This window comes from Agelaius phoeniceus, chromosome 1 (genome assembly GCF_051311805.1).
Source record: "Agelaius phoeniceus isolate bAgePho1 chromosome 1, bAgePho1.hap1, whole genome shotgun sequence".
Classification (NCBI taxonomy): Eukaryota; Metazoa; Chordata; class Aves; order Passeriformes; family Icteridae; genus Agelaius; species Agelaius phoeniceus.
Genome location: NC_135265.1, coordinates 97664498 through 97680005, shown reverse-complemented (window position 1 = coordinate 97680005; position 15508 = coordinate 97664498). Strand labels below are relative to the sequence as shown.

The 15508-nt window shown below is 33.8% G+C and overlaps 1 protein-coding gene across 2 annotated transcripts in view; it reads right to left on the bottom strand.

Annotated features, from left to right (window-relative positions):
- The window catches only part of RTTN (rotatin), a 79545-nt gene that overhangs the window by 35736 nt on the left and 28301 nt on the right, over positions 1 to 15508 (bottom strand). For both annotated transcript variants that reach the window (XM_077183792.1, XM_077183801.1), the window contains 12 exons: positions 13634 to 13751; positions 13277 to 13373; positions 12463 to 12531; positions 11946 to 12134; positions 11013 to 11252; positions 9461 to 9605; positions 8525 to 8679; positions 7059 to 7278; positions 5259 to 5387; positions 3878 to 3985; positions 3070 to 3228; positions 1653 to 1724 (listed from right to left, as the gene is read on the bottom strand). In XM_077183792.1, the coding sequence (XP_077039907.1) occupies positions 1653 to 1724; positions 3070 to 3228; positions 3878 to 3985; positions 5259 to 5387; positions 7059 to 7278; positions 8525 to 8679; positions 9461 to 9605; positions 11013 to 11252; positions 11946 to 12134; positions 12463 to 12531; positions 13277 to 13373; positions 13634 to 13751 (1701 nt within the window). The remainder of the gene's footprint in view (positions 1 to 1652; positions 1725 to 3069; positions 3229 to 3877; positions 3986 to 5258; positions 5388 to 7058; positions 7279 to 8524; positions 8680 to 9460; positions 9606 to 11012; positions 11253 to 11945; positions 12135 to 12462; positions 12532 to 13276; positions 13374 to 13633; positions 13752 to 15508) is intronic.

Genomic DNA, 15508 nt, shown 5'->3' with positions numbered 1-15508 from the left:
AATAGCCCTCCTTTTCTTCCTGGCACTAAAGGAAACAGACAAATCATGTTATTCAGTACAAAGGAAAAAAGTTACTCTGAAATATAAAATTTTATCCTGGTGGTATGTTACAGTTTTAATTGTTGTTTTTATTTTGAACAGTTTTAATTTACCAGTAAGTATGAAGTGTTGTTTGATAACATCTTTCAGCATGAACACTTTTTAAGTGATGAGCAATTTCCATTAAATGCAGTTCTTAATAAGAATCACATTGACTCATAGCTTCTTTTAATTGCACTGGAATTCATCCAGAATTGTGCAACTGGATTCAATTTTTGTCACCTCACCATAGTAATTGAATTTTTTTATAAAAGGCTAAAAAGCAACTTTTAATAGAGTCTATATTGAAAAGCTACAATGGCTGCCCTCTTGATACCCCCTACTATTATGAATTTAGACAATTACTATTTATATTGATAAATTAGAAGTAGTAAGACTGAAACAAGGGCCAGATTTGTAAAATTGCTTCCACATCTTCTTTTATGATTACATGTAAAGAAAAGATGAGACATTCTGTACAATTCAACTCCAAGAAATAGCATAATCAATTTTGGGTGCAGCTGAATCATAGATAACTTATCCTAGTAAAACAGCTGGAATGCCTTTCAGCACTAACTTGATCTTTTGCAGAAAGGAACAGATTAAAAATAATATTGCTGTGTCTGCAAATTTCTTCAAAAACTAATATACACTGTTCCCATATAGGTAATCTCACACACTGAAAGGAGCAAGACAGACATTAAAAACAGATATGAAGGTCACAAAAAAATTTAAAAATTGCAAGCTAAGATCCAAATATCCTGATGTACAATGAACCAGACTTGCTGAGAGTAAAATAAGATGACTGACTCAAGAACAGAACTGTAAAAGTCTCCAGGGCATCTTATCAATTTAAAAAATATCTGATAAGAGAAGGTAAAGAGAGATAGACTCCTCTCACTGGTATCCAGTGACAGAAGAAAAGGCATTGAGCAAAAACTAAAATAAAGGAAATTCTATTTAAACCTAAGAAAAAAACCTCTCTATCTGAGGGTAGCCAAACATGAGAACAAGTTGCACAGAGAGACTGTGGAGTCTCCACTCTTGAAGAAACTCAAAATCCAACTGGAAACAGCCCTGAGCAACCTGGTCTAGAGTTCCCTTTGCTTTGAGAAAGTGGTTGTCTTCAAGAAGCATTTAAATTGACCTAAGTGACAAACTGCTTCATGTTTCTTTCAAAACATTTTATAAACATAACATTAACCGAATTTCCTCTTCCTCATGCACCTCAAATCATGTTTTACCTGCATTTCAAGTGTGAGTAAAAAAAATTATCAATTTCTATCCTAAAACATTAATGATATACCATATAGGTAAGCAAGTTTCCAAGCAACCCAAAAGTAATACAATCATGCAATGCACCATACATGTAATCTAAATTTGGTTGTTTTATTGAGCTTGCTGAAAGTTTGAGAGAAGTTTGTCTATTCATTTATTTCTCTTTCCAAAATGTAACCTTAGACATGTAATTTTTTAAGTTCATATTTTATAGGTATTCTGACACAACTTTTCATATCAAATGACATCTCTCTGCGACACCATGACTTTTGTTAACAAATTTAATAGTCACTCACTTGCCAAATACAATCTTTCATGTCTTCTGTAGGGATTGGAATCACAAGCAGATTTTGTAGAATAAAAGCAGCCTGAAAGAAATTAAAGCATCAATATTGCCATCTAGCCATCACAGTTCAAAAAGCCACATCAGATTGAAGAGTACTGTCTACATATTATTCCACTGCTTCAGATATATGTTGAAATACACAGAATTCTCATGTTCATGCTGGGAAAAAATAGTTAGAAGGATATAACTTCAAAGCCCTCAAACTTCACTTACAAGAGATGTCATTAGAGCATGGCCCAAGAGCAGGCTGGTATAAAAAAGACAAGGATGGAAGCCACAAGGAAACAAATTTATTTATAAAATACTTTCATCACTGTTCCAGCACAGTCAATTGTACAGAACAAGCATTACAAGTACCAGGGGAAAAATTCCTGAACAGAAAAACCTAGATAATTGTTTATAATTAGTCACTCCATTGTCCTTATGTTTTGGGGATTTTAATTATTAAAAAATAATTGGGACAATGCAAACCCATTAGGACAGAGACATGTTTAAAATATTTTCCTTTCTACAAATACATAGCACGTTTGTTTTTCTAATTTATATTACACACACTTCACATGTCTGTGCATGGATTGAAATTCCTTGTTTTATATTTTGTCAATCTTTTGTCAATGATGTGAATCTTAAGAGAATATCATTAAGAGACAATAATTTGGAGTTAAATAAAATAATGAAGGATACATTATCAAAGGCATTTTGAGACATAATTTCAAATATTACTTTGGAAAATAAAATTAGTTAAGCAGTAGAGCTGGGAAAAACACAAGTCACCAAGTGTAAGAGCTTTTCTTTCTTATTGATTAGAACAGAAGGAAAACTTTACAACTAGAGCTGTAAAAAATCACAAATAAAATGTACAGATCTTAAATTCATCAATATACAATGCTATGTGTAGTTCTACCATAGTACAGACCTTCAGTTCTCACCAGTAAACCTTAGTGCCTAGACAAATTAGATATTTCATGTCTGCAATGAACACATATTTACTGCAGATCAGGTGATGAGTTTGTACCAAAGCATTCATAAATGTTACAAAGCAGCAATTAAAATCAGGCTGATTAGTTATGCTTTAGCAACTTATTTATCTTACTGAGTAAGCCTTAGAAGCTTTTATGTGTTCACTTGTATTGTTTATGTCATTTCTGTTTTGAAATAAGTAATCTGTATTTGCTCCTTCTTATGCAATTCCTAAATAAGCAGCTAAATCTTTATATTAATCAGGTAGTGTTTAACTTACAAAGCAGCAGATGTCGTGCAGTGTCAGATAATAGATATATACAATAAAAAATAAAAAATCTTTTTTCTCCACAATCAAAATCTACAAATTGACAATCTAACACAGCAGAAGGACACAAGAAACATACCTCCCTGCGTACCATGCTACATTCAGATTGATCCAGAAGGATGTTTATCACCGTTCCCCACAGGCCTCCTGAAATATTCTGGCAGCTTTCTGCTAAAGCAATACATCCTATTTCAAGAGATGTAAGAGCTGATCCTATTCCAAGTGCTGTAAATCTGACCTAGTACATATAAGCACAACAGAAAGTGATATTTCTTACAGTAATTAGCAATACTTTTTTTTTTATTATTATTAAGTTGTATCAACAGAATCTGGAGCTTAAGGGAATAATTTCAAAAGTAACAACCTCTTTTTCTATATGTCTCTTGCTCACTACTCACAATCACAACTAAATTCACTTTGTGTTTATTCACAAAGTGAATAAACAAAATTATTTTTAAGCATTCAAAAGTACGCAAGATAATCTTAAATATTCTTTCATATTTTACCACTTGAAAACAGGTCCATTTAGCAAACTCATAATTTAACAGATTCCCATTAAATACATTTGCTCTAAATATTTAGTTCATGTAAATGTTTCTGCTTTGCAGCTAAGTTACAGCAATGACAAGGAAAACTGCCTATAAATTATGATAGGGAGTGACTAATGAAAGCATAGAGGACAGAAGATATAAGGAAGGATTTCTTAGATGATGTTTATATGGAAGCACACTCTCCCTACTGTATTATTACCGCTATTTAGGATAGAGTTAGTAACATCTTAAATAATTCGGAACAGCAGTTCTACTATTAAATACATTAATGAATCAAAAATTTTCAAACGTTTAAGGGTCAAAATAAGATATGAAGTTAATATCACTGTAACAAACCTCAGGATCTCTATCTACCCATAAAGGAACCAGCCATGCCAGACCTAGATGAGACAGAACTTGTTCTTCACCACTATCATACGGCAAAGACCAAAGAGATATCCAGTCCTGATTAGCAAAGAGAAAACAAATTAAGAAATTATTTTATAAATCTTTCAATCCATACCAGTGTACTAACAGTGTGAGCTACCAACAGCTACTAAAACAGCTTGATGTAACTCTAATTGCACAGAGGAAGGATAATTTTGTGTTTCTCTTTCCATAAGGATTTGACACTAATTCACATGATGGTAACCAACAGCCAGGTTTTAAAATTTCTTTGAGACTAAAAATTATTAGTACAGTCCAAACAGTAAAACTGTCATAAACACAGAGTATGACTTACAAACACAAGAAAATAAAACTTATCATTATGCTAGCAATGATACTAAAAAAATCAAGTCCACACCTTCATCTATGCATTTATGATCTAAGTCTTTGGAGGCTGCTGTCTCCCTGCAGTGTACTTAAAGCTCTGTCCCCTCCCAATTTTAATAAACTCTTCCAGTACCTAGTATCTTGAGAAAGGAGTAGAGAGCTGAAGAAAGAGACACCTGGAATTTGGAGAAGCAGGTATACTGCAATCTCTAATTACATGTGTGCTTGATCATAAAGAAAGGTTTTCATTTGTGGCTATCACAGATATTAGGAAGACTGGATTTAAATTCTTTAAAATAATACTTAATAGTTGAATTTGCTTCAACTGCTTCATGATAAAGGCTATCTTACTAAACTGGCAAATCTAGCCCTCAAACATGTACATGAACACAAAGCACAATATGAATTTTGCTAGTATATAATGATAGCTCCTTTTATCTGGCAATCCTTTTTCCATGTATGTACATATTCTTTGAAATCTACACACACACACAATTGTGAAAGTCCTATGTACATAAATGTTTAAACACAGGTTAGAAAGTCTGTTGTCTGTGAGGCTGAAGAAATAATGATGTTATAAATTCCTAAATTTATTCATCCTATAGAAAATCCTGATGTTTCATTTTTTTATAAAAAGGAAATGACACTTATTCTGAAAGAAGGCCTTTCAAAATCCACAGAATTATTTACAAATCAATTTCATTTTTTATATTATAGTCTATCCTGTACATTTATCTAAGATTAGAGACCAAATGAGATCAATGTGGGGTTTTTTTGTATTTTGTGCTTCCAGTTGGAGGGGAAGGAAGAGTAAGCAGTGGTCTGGTTTTAGCAGGACTAAACTCTCAGTTGGAGAGTACCATTCCTAAACCATGACAGAAAGTTATCTTTGAACTTCAGCAGTTAAAATCTCTCTGCATAGCCCTTACCAGTGATGAGATAAGGACAACTGGAATGCACTCACCATATCCTTGGCTTGAGCCATCATTTCGTGAGATAAGTGAAGCAAACAAAGGACTGTGCTTTTTGTCACACCTTTTCCCATGAAGGACATGGCATTTCCCCCCCACTCAACATAAAATGATGAGATGACCTAAGAGTGAGGGTACAAGTTCATAACAGCATTACTGTAAACAGCACACAGAGTACAAACTGTCTTACACACTAAATCATGATTTAAACTCATGAAAGTTGATAGATTTCTAGCTGAATTGTAAGAATTTCTTTATTTCTGAGTCATTTGGTCATGTCATGAGTTCCTATACGTTTAAACTTCTGAACAACTGTAGTTTTTGATTTATTCAAATGAAGAATATAGTCAAGCTTAATAGTAAGCTCTAAGTTGAATAGAAACCTGAAAGTTTCTTTTCAAGGAGCTGAAAGTTCATTTATTGTACCCAGGTTTTCTTTTGCTATGTTTGGAACTAAAAATAAACTTTCATTTCAAAATTCAGTGTTCAAGAGAAAGTGTCATTTATATACTTCATTGTGATTTGAAGAAATTTATCATTTTCTATATCTAATACTAATAAACAGAAATAAAGGTCAGTGGATCCTAACATAAAATAAAGTGTCTGACCAAATAAGTAACCATATTAAAGGTATTAAAAGCATATTAAAAAGCATGCTGCTTTCAACAAAATATGCCCCAAAATACTTTAAAAAAAAAAATAATCCTCTTAGAAGATACACTTCTAGATTTATTTTTCTCCACAAAAACACAGTGATTTAAACCTCTGCATTTTTGCTCTTGTTCTTCCTTTCAGTGTCCTGGCCTACAGAAGTTTTTTTTAATATCCACCTTCTCCATTCTTCTCCAAAAGAAACCCACATTTCCTTTCATATTTAGGCCAAATAAAACTGCCTAATTCTTCTGAACAAGAGCTTACACACACAAGTTCATTGCATGCCATAATATTTATTATTATTATTTCCAGTAATATTCTTTCATTTGCATGACAAAATCTATAATCTTAGTGCCATTTTTAGTCTAGACTTCAAGTGACAGAGCTCATCTAATCAATCAGGTCTAAAATGCTTACTTCCTTCTACTCAAGACATCTTGGCAAGTTAAGGCCCCTAAAACACTATATCTTTTCTTCATCAGATGTATTGGTATTTGAACTAAAAACTTTTAAAAGCGTACTACTGAATATGTTAATTCTGTTAAACAGAAAGACAGCATTATGCTTTTCCTTTTAAGAAGACTGGAGTTTTCAAAAGACATCATTTTAGGAGCAGAAGCTAGCTGTCTACCATGTCCATGCACTTGGAAAACATAGAAAAACACTGAAAATAAGAATGAAATTTTGTCTTTCAAACAAAAGCAGCAGCTTGAATTACCTCTTTTCTGCTTTCTCTGTGTTAACAACCTACCAACACGCTAATCTCCTCCCAGACCACCTTTCATATGTGGATTTTGCCTGGGGGAAGTTATCTTGGATTTTTCCTCTTGGGGTTTCAGTTATTAAAAACACCACATATATTTTTTATCTTGCTTAAAACTACAGTCACTTTGTATTACCTCTTAAATCAATGATGAAAGCACATGCAATACAACCAATCTTCACAACTGCAGACACACATCACTCAATATAGTCTCTATATCATTCCTATTTACTTAGCAGGAAAAAGCATCTTTCCCACACCTATTGCTACTGACAACATTCACTAAAAGTGCATTGTAAAAAGCCTACTGTCATTAGTTACACAGTTCTTTACCAGAATTCAAACCAAAAGATAAGTAAGAGCACAAGCTACTCACCTCAAGAAGACCTGTTAAATACTTCTTACAAATTGTGACAGGTTCAACTGCAGCAGAATAGGTACTCCAGCCTGGAAGTGCAGTAACATGAACCATTCCTTGTAACGTTCTCTCCAGTGATGGGAGTCCATAAAAATGTGGTGCATCTGTTAGCCTTAAGCACTGAAGCAGCTTCAGAGCCAGCTCTGTTCTGAATGAGCCAGCAAGTTCCAAGCCCTCCCTGGTTTAATTGTAAAAAACAAAACAGATGAATCATCAATATGAAGCTGTTACAAAGAATCATTTTGAAAATGGCCAATGCCTCGTTCTTCTTACTATTAGCCTGCGAGGCTCAGCATCTCAATTACTTAATATTACATTATGCAAAGAGTAATATGAAATCAAAGTTGGTATTTCTAGCTTTTCCCTGGTTCTGAAAACATTGCATCTGATTACAATGAAGTAGCTTAACTAATAAAAGACAAATGAGATATAACTCATTATTAAGGAGCATGCTAAACAAAGAGCAAGAGCTTGAAAACAATGGATGACACATTGAGAAGAGCTGCAAAACTCAGTAGTTCCAGAATCACACAGTGTCAAGAATATTCTAAGCTGGGAGGGACCAACAAGGATTATCAAGCCCAACTCTTAAATGTATGGCCTGTTACACTTATGTTTGTTCTGATTCAAGAGACAAATTTAAAAATATTTCCTGCAAAAAACAATAAATCTAGAATTAAGTAGATAAATAATACAGGAATATGAGATACATAAATAGCATGGATGTCTATAGCATGCCCTTTTCCCACTGTCAAAACTTTTCGAAAATAACCAAGTGGAAATAATGAAAAAGATAATATTTTGAAAATATTTTTACAACGGTATATTGTGAAACTAAATAATCAAATATTATCTTAAACTGAAATTTTATTAACTCTTAGGATACATTTGGATGGAGAGATTTAGAGTGGGAAAGCTTTTATGAGAAATTTGAAGAAAAAATAATGTAAATTAATTTCTGTGTTTGCTCAATTGAAAGAAAAAGGTTGGAGCTTCATGCTAAAAGTAGCTGTTGCAAATAGGACAAAAAAGAGTTGAATGAAAAGCAACATTTATTGCTATTTCCAATATTCCAATGTTTTACTTTGCTATAAATACATGTTACAAAATCAATGAAGTTACCATTTGCTCATGCAAATTTGCAGCAGCAAAAAAGAAACAGCCCTTCTCCTCCATGCAATCAATTTAATTACCCATTTGCTAAGTGACCACTAGCACATTCTCTTTCAAATTTCCTGGTTAATTTCCTGATGTTACAGTCAAAAGGAATATCCAATGTTGATCTTCATTTCAAGAGTGTATATTCACGGTTCAGAGCAATTGAGCCATGATGTAACAACATTCAAATTGTGACCCAAATTCAGCAGCAATAGGTGTTATGATGCCCACTCAGAATGACAGAGGCAGGTCCATTTGCACTGTACCTGTCAGTCACAGACATGGAACAAACTAACAACAGGTTAAAAAGACGAATGAGTTCTTTATCCAGTCGTTGCCTGACAGCAGCCTGTGTTTCATCCATTTCATCCTGCACTTGGGATTCTGGTCGCACCAGAAGGCCCACAAGGGATTTTGGCTGCTAAAAGAAAAGAATAAAAAATACAGTCACATAATGCATTGTTTAAATCCTCTTTTACTGCCTTCATTAAAGCCATTTTTTCTGTTGAAAACTTGCAAATCACACACATTATAAACCAGAAATTCCATGATTACTTAACCAAGAAGTAACTGCAAAAAGTTCAGTGAAAAATTCCTATAAATCCTAGCACTAACTTGAATCTTGAATCTATTAAATGCCATAAAAGAATCTACTGTTAAGGCCTTTCAAATATCCTGGCATTAAGAAGACAGTATATTATGAAGGATGAAAGAAAACTCAAAGTATTACAGCAATAACCCGCAATAAAAAATAGATCACAAAAAACCAGAAAACATAGTAACAAAATTAGTTCAGGCTGCATTCTGGACTCCTCAGCTGCTTGAAAGAGTTCATATCAAATGGCTTTAAGGTTTTATATTAATGTATTGAATGGGTCATACTTTAAAAAGTTTATAGATTTCCCAGGTAGCAATATAAATTGAAGTACTAGTAGTCTATAAGTAATTGAAATTAAGTCTACGAGCATTTTTCCACAAATGCTTAGATTTTATTTGCAAATGGGAAAATGCATGCAGACTGTATTTAACATAGGACACCCTTTGTAAGACAAAGGGTGCTCTTCCATGTTACAGAGGTAAAACATTCATAGCTGTGTAGCTAAGCCCACCCTCATGCAGCTCTGCAGGTACGCACACGTGTGTGCAAGTCAGTTATGTGGTCAATCAAATCATGTAAGTATGTACAACATCCCCATTCTTACATTTTTAAGCAATGATTTCAAGATCCACTTTAGATGGTCTGACTCCAGATTTGATTTCTGCTCTCTAAACAATTTGTTTAAAAATCTTAGGACATCTACCAAAAGCTTTTCATCCTCCACTGAAGCTGGAAGCACTTGTAGAAACCTGCAATACAAATAAAAGCTTTCATACTTGTACCTTCTTAAAAGAGCATTTAAAACTTCAGGCTAATAGGACTGGAGTCACCTGCAAATGTTAAATTAAATGGAGTAAGTATGTCTATTACATTTATAGCAAATATGGCACAGTATTAACCCATTATACACAAATATATACAATATATGTTGTTATTGTTATTATGCAAAATTGTTATGCATATTTTAAAATCTATTTGCATATGTTAATAATGTAATTCTGTTTAGTAAACTGTAGAGAAATCTGAGCAGGGTCACACAGGAAATAAAGAGTTAATTATCTATTAAATACTACCATTTGATAATATTAGGAAAGCTTACCTATGCATTTCAAATAGCCCTTATTTTAAATATAAAATTTTAAATATTTGATGGCTTTGTTTATGTAAGTTGCAAGATCACATAATCTCTGAGATTGCAAGGGACTTGCAGGGGTCACCTGGTCATGCCACCCTGCTTATGAAGGGACATGTGCAGCTGGTTGCTCAGGACAGTGTCCAGAAAGCTTTTGAGTAACTCCAAGGATAGAGATGCTACAACATCTCTGGGCAACCTGTGTGGGTCACAGGTGTTTGGTCACGTTCACAGTAAAAAAGTGTTTCCTGACATTCACAGGGATCCTCTCGTGTTTCAGTTTGTGGCCATCCTTTCTCTCACCTGACACCACTGGAAAGACCTTAGCCCCACCTTCTCTTCTGGGACTCATACAGACTGACAAGACCCTCACTCTGAGTATTCTTTCCTCCATATTTATCAGTCCTAGCCCTCTCATCCTTTACTCAAATGAAAAATATTCCACTCTTTCATCATCTTTATGGTTCTTCATTGGACTCTTTACAGTATGTGTGCTCCATATGATTCTCTCTTATACTAGCAAGTCCAAAGCTGCACCCAGAGCTCCAGACCAGTGCTGAATGGAACAGAAGGATCACCTGCCTCAACTTGCTGCTAACACTCCTCCTAAAGCAGCCTAGGATAACATTTGCCTTTTTTACTGCAAGTGCAAGCTGCTTGTGCATTTTCACCTTGATGTCCCACAGGACCCCCAGGCCCTTTTCTGCAAAGTTGCTTTTCAGCTTGGTTCACCCCAGAGGCATGGGCTTGCTCTTCCCCAGGTGCAGGACTCTGCACTTCCCCTTGTTGATCTGCTTAAGGTTTCTGTCAGCCCAGATACAGATACATAGATATCGAATATATAAATATATAGACATATGATAGGTAGATAGATAGATGAGTGTGTGTGTGTGTGTATATATATATATATCTCAGAATCAGAGATGCATTGACAATCAATTCCCTAAAGTTAAAATATGAAAAATAGAAATGTTACCATTTAAGTATAACAACCTTTAATGGATTATTGTAGTCAATATCTTACCTGTTCATTGCTTTCTGCCAAACAAAGCTTTTCAAAGTGGTTCCACAAGGCCCAGAACTGCATTTTAATGCAAGTCTGTCATTCAGGACATAGAAGCTAAGCCTAGTGAGAGCAGTTCTAACATCCCTGTGGGATGCTGCCTGAATTATCAAATTAAGACAATCCTGCAGTCCATAGTTTGTGTGAGTTATTTTCAATATAAGAATGTCTTCTGAGGAAAGTTTTAGCGAGTCTAAAAATCTGAAAAGGCATAGGGAAACATTATTAACAGACAGTATCTTTACAAACTGTTAGTGTTGACTTCTTCCCCTTCCTGCTTAACTGAGAAGACAAAACAGAAATTGGCTTAAAACATTATTTTTGTTAGCCAATTCTTTCTTGGCTCACCCTTCAAAAAAACCAAACCAAACAAAAAATTAAAACAAAACCAACAAACAACACCACCCCATGTAAATCATGAGGTGTTTTGAGTTTTTTGGAAAAATGATACCTAAATACCAATTCTTAATATTATTATTAAGAAGAATATTTATTTGAAATTTAAGCCTTCTAAAACACCAAGAGAAAGTCATGCAACTTCATAGCTGGGGGTCTACATAGTAGGAAGAAAGAGTCAGTTCCCTTAGCAACCCTAATGACTATAAAGAAAAACAGCCACAGAGCTCATTTAAAATTGTTTGGAATTAGCCTGACTATCAATAAAAGTTAGATTGAGCTCTAGACTTCATGTAAAAATGCAATTTAGGTAAAACATTAGCTGTGACAACATACCTTCATCCTCTTGGGATGTGATCCTTTACATTTAAATGACAGCATTCTCAAACAACTAACAGCTTGAACTGCTGTTTGAAGTTGAAAACCTATTTAAACTTCATGAAACACTAATTTAATTGAGATATATTGGGACTTAAAATGGAAGATAAAATGGCTCACGTTTCTGTTTCCTTCTCATAATTTACCAGCTGCAGTAGGTTTTCAATCCCATGGTACCATGACAGGTTCCAAGCTGTCTTAAGCATATCTGCCACAGGTTTCATAGCCAAGCACTCAGAAGACAATGGCACCACGACAGTATTAGGGCTTACTACGTGATGAGCAGTGATCCTGACTGGGAGATGGTACCTAAAAATACACAAATAACAATAACAATTTTTTTGAAAGTGGTTGGTGAGAATTTGCTTGCTCATTTTTAAATTAAATGCTCTATTATGATCAGCTTTTAAGTTTGCAAATAAAGTTTTTGAAACTCTTTTACAGAGAACAAAGACATGGAGAGAAAAATTCCCTATTTAAAAACACTGATTTCATCATCATAAAAATGCTTTGATCAAGGTTTCCCTTCATTCTACCACTTCCATACTTCAGGAAGGACACACAATTGGAAATCAGCAGTTAACTGCAAAACAATCAAAACCAATGACCCAACCAATCAGCCAGCACCCACACCTACCTTCTAACAACAGCAACAGGTAAACTGAAGGCAGGTGCCTCAGTATTATTACTGGTTATGCCATCAGCCCTGCAAGAGATTAAGTCATAGCTATTATGCTCTATTTTAAGATTTGATTTTCTCCTAGTACTACACACATTATTTACTTATTTCTCTCTTTAGCTAGATCTTTAAGTAACCCATCGGTGAATAATTTGCATTAATAAACAATATTTCTTCATGATTATCCAATATTAAGATATTTCTTAAATCACACACATATGGAGTACTTATTGCAGATGTACTGTACATTAAAAACTCCACATACTTGTTTCCTTTTTTCTGTTACAGAAAAACCACACATTATAAGTATTTTCAGTACATTTCACATGTGTGAATTCTAAAAGCACATTTTTGCACACACATGCAGCTTTTAAATAATAAAATACTGTAAGCTGAGGTCTGTTGCTTTAAAAACAACTGCGACAGTTAAAAGCAAAAGTAAATAGAAGAATTCTAATTAAGTTAAAAAACCATGTCTACAGCTAGCTATTTGATTTGTGTAGTTTCCATTCATGGAAAAGATGGATTACAGACCAATCAAGGTTTTTTGAAAAATAAAATTAACACTAAGGTATTCAGAGTGCAAAAATATGCCATGTAGGCCTCCAGAGCATGTAACCCAGTTATTGAAACAATCTGGACTATAAGTATGCAATTTTGGATCTATAAAAGTTTGGGGCATAACTTGTCTGGAGATACATAAAAATTTATTTCTCTTAAAAACTTAAAATTTGTCTACACAATATGCTATTAAATAAGTGGATTTTCATACCATGTTTCTGTTCTTGCTACTTCATCAAACAACAGAAGACAAAGCAATACTGCAGCTTCAATTAAAACAGCACGATCGCTTTGGAGTATCAGGGAAACTGAATAAAATAAAGATATTTAAAAACATGTTAGAAAAAAACTGATAACTAATAATACATAGAAGAACACTAGTTAAAAGCAACTGCTTTCCACAGTTTCCTGCCAACACTTTCAACACATGCCACAATATGGGAAAACTAGCACACAGTTATTTATGTTTTAAACATCAGAATCTGATACCATGAAGTGATCCAAAGTTCTTAAGAAGGTATCTAGCCATCTTTTGACAGGGGTATTATAGTGCAAATACAATCCTCACCTCTGAACAGCAAAAGCAGTAGAGAGGGTTGCTGTGCTAGGGACAGGCGAACAACTGGGTCAGCACACACAATTTTGCGTAGGAGTGCCAGACATGGTACCACTAAGGATTCCATAAGCTACAGGAACAGAGAAAGAGATTGAATAAATACAACTATCAGTATAATTTATTATGATGCACTTAACACAGACTGTCCCACTATTAAGCAATATATTCAATAATTTGTAAAAGAGAAGTCTAGAACTTCCTTAGAATAGCACATTTCAGCCAGATGACAATCTCATATTCTTAAAAAAAATTATTTACTTGTTGATTCATTTTATTATTAATTTATGGTAATTTTATTGGTGGCTGGCTTCATAACAGAATTATAACATTTGCTTTCAAATTACAGAATTTTAGAAAGAAAGTAAGCTGAAGGATTTAAAAAAAACACCATCTTTTTACATTTTCAACCATCTAAGTTTATTCTAAGTTTATTTACATTTAAAAAAATGTAAATAGTTTATCATATCATATTAATTTTCTGGGTCCCAGCCTGTCAGATCATGAGAATGGAAAGTAGTTTGCTAAAAGTTAAAGTATCAATGAATGGCCAAAAATACAACCAAAGTCACAGCTCCTAAGAATGAGAAGAGAGTATTTCTTTCACAGTATCATTACTTTGCCTATGAGCTTCTGCCTTTAAAATTTGTTTTGTAAACAGCATCAACAAATACATTTTATTTTCATTCCACATGAATGAAAGCCCCTACTTATTTAGTATGGAAAAAATATCTTTTGCACAGTTTTATATAAAGCCTTATTTAGATGCTGATTTTTATTTCTACTACTTCTTTTATTTTCTTTCTTCAATGGCCACTTTTCTAAGAACATGTAAGTTTTTTGTTGATTTTTCTTTGGTATCGATTTTATGATTAAATAAAAAAAAAATCATTTAAGGGGAGAACCAAGGATCTGGACTAGATTCCCTCAGGATAGTGTCCTAATGTCACAGGCCCTAGAGAGCTGTTGCCTGAGCCCTTCCTGGATTAAATTAAACTTTAAAATAATATTTTTAGCCCTTTATAAAGTTCACCCTAGACCCTTACTTGATTATGAAGAATCTGCTCCAGGCAATATATTGCCATGCTTGTCCTTCTTTATTATTGAGCAATATCTACTCACTACCCAAACCAAAACAACAGTTTCATTACTTTCTCTCTCTAAAGAAGGTACAACAAAACTGACATAAAAAAAACCAACCCAACATTCAGAAACCTGAGGAACCCAATATTTCAATTTCTTCAACTGTATTAGAACAGTTTACTGAAGTACTTCTATAGAAGAGATCATAAATTGGACAAAACATTCTTTAATGCTATAGAGATAATCTTAGATACTGATAATCTGGGGGAAGAAACTGCTATTTCTGAAGAAGTAATTTTCATTAGTTTGACAAAAAAAAAGAAGGAAGTCCACTAAATATCAAGCAGCTCTTTTCTCTAGAACATTTTGGGGAAAAAAAGTCATTACTACATGAAAATTCTCATGATTTCTTAAAAAACTCAAGATTTGGACTGCTGGAATGCAGTAACAATACTATGAAAGAAGCCAAAAAACTTTATCCACTGACATTATATTGAGCACCTACTATAGTTTAAATGTGCTTGCATGAAAGGATTTCAAAGAATGAATAAAAAAAAAAAAATCAATCATCAGATTACTCATATATTAGAAAAACAGAAAGCTCCATCATCTACACCAAGAGACCCTCCCTGGTGAAGTGATCTTCTATTGGTCAGAAAATTATTTATACCTGAAATTCAATCTGACATGTTTACAATAGCACGTCATGCAATTACATTTCATTTTTAATTATAATTTGCTTCAGAA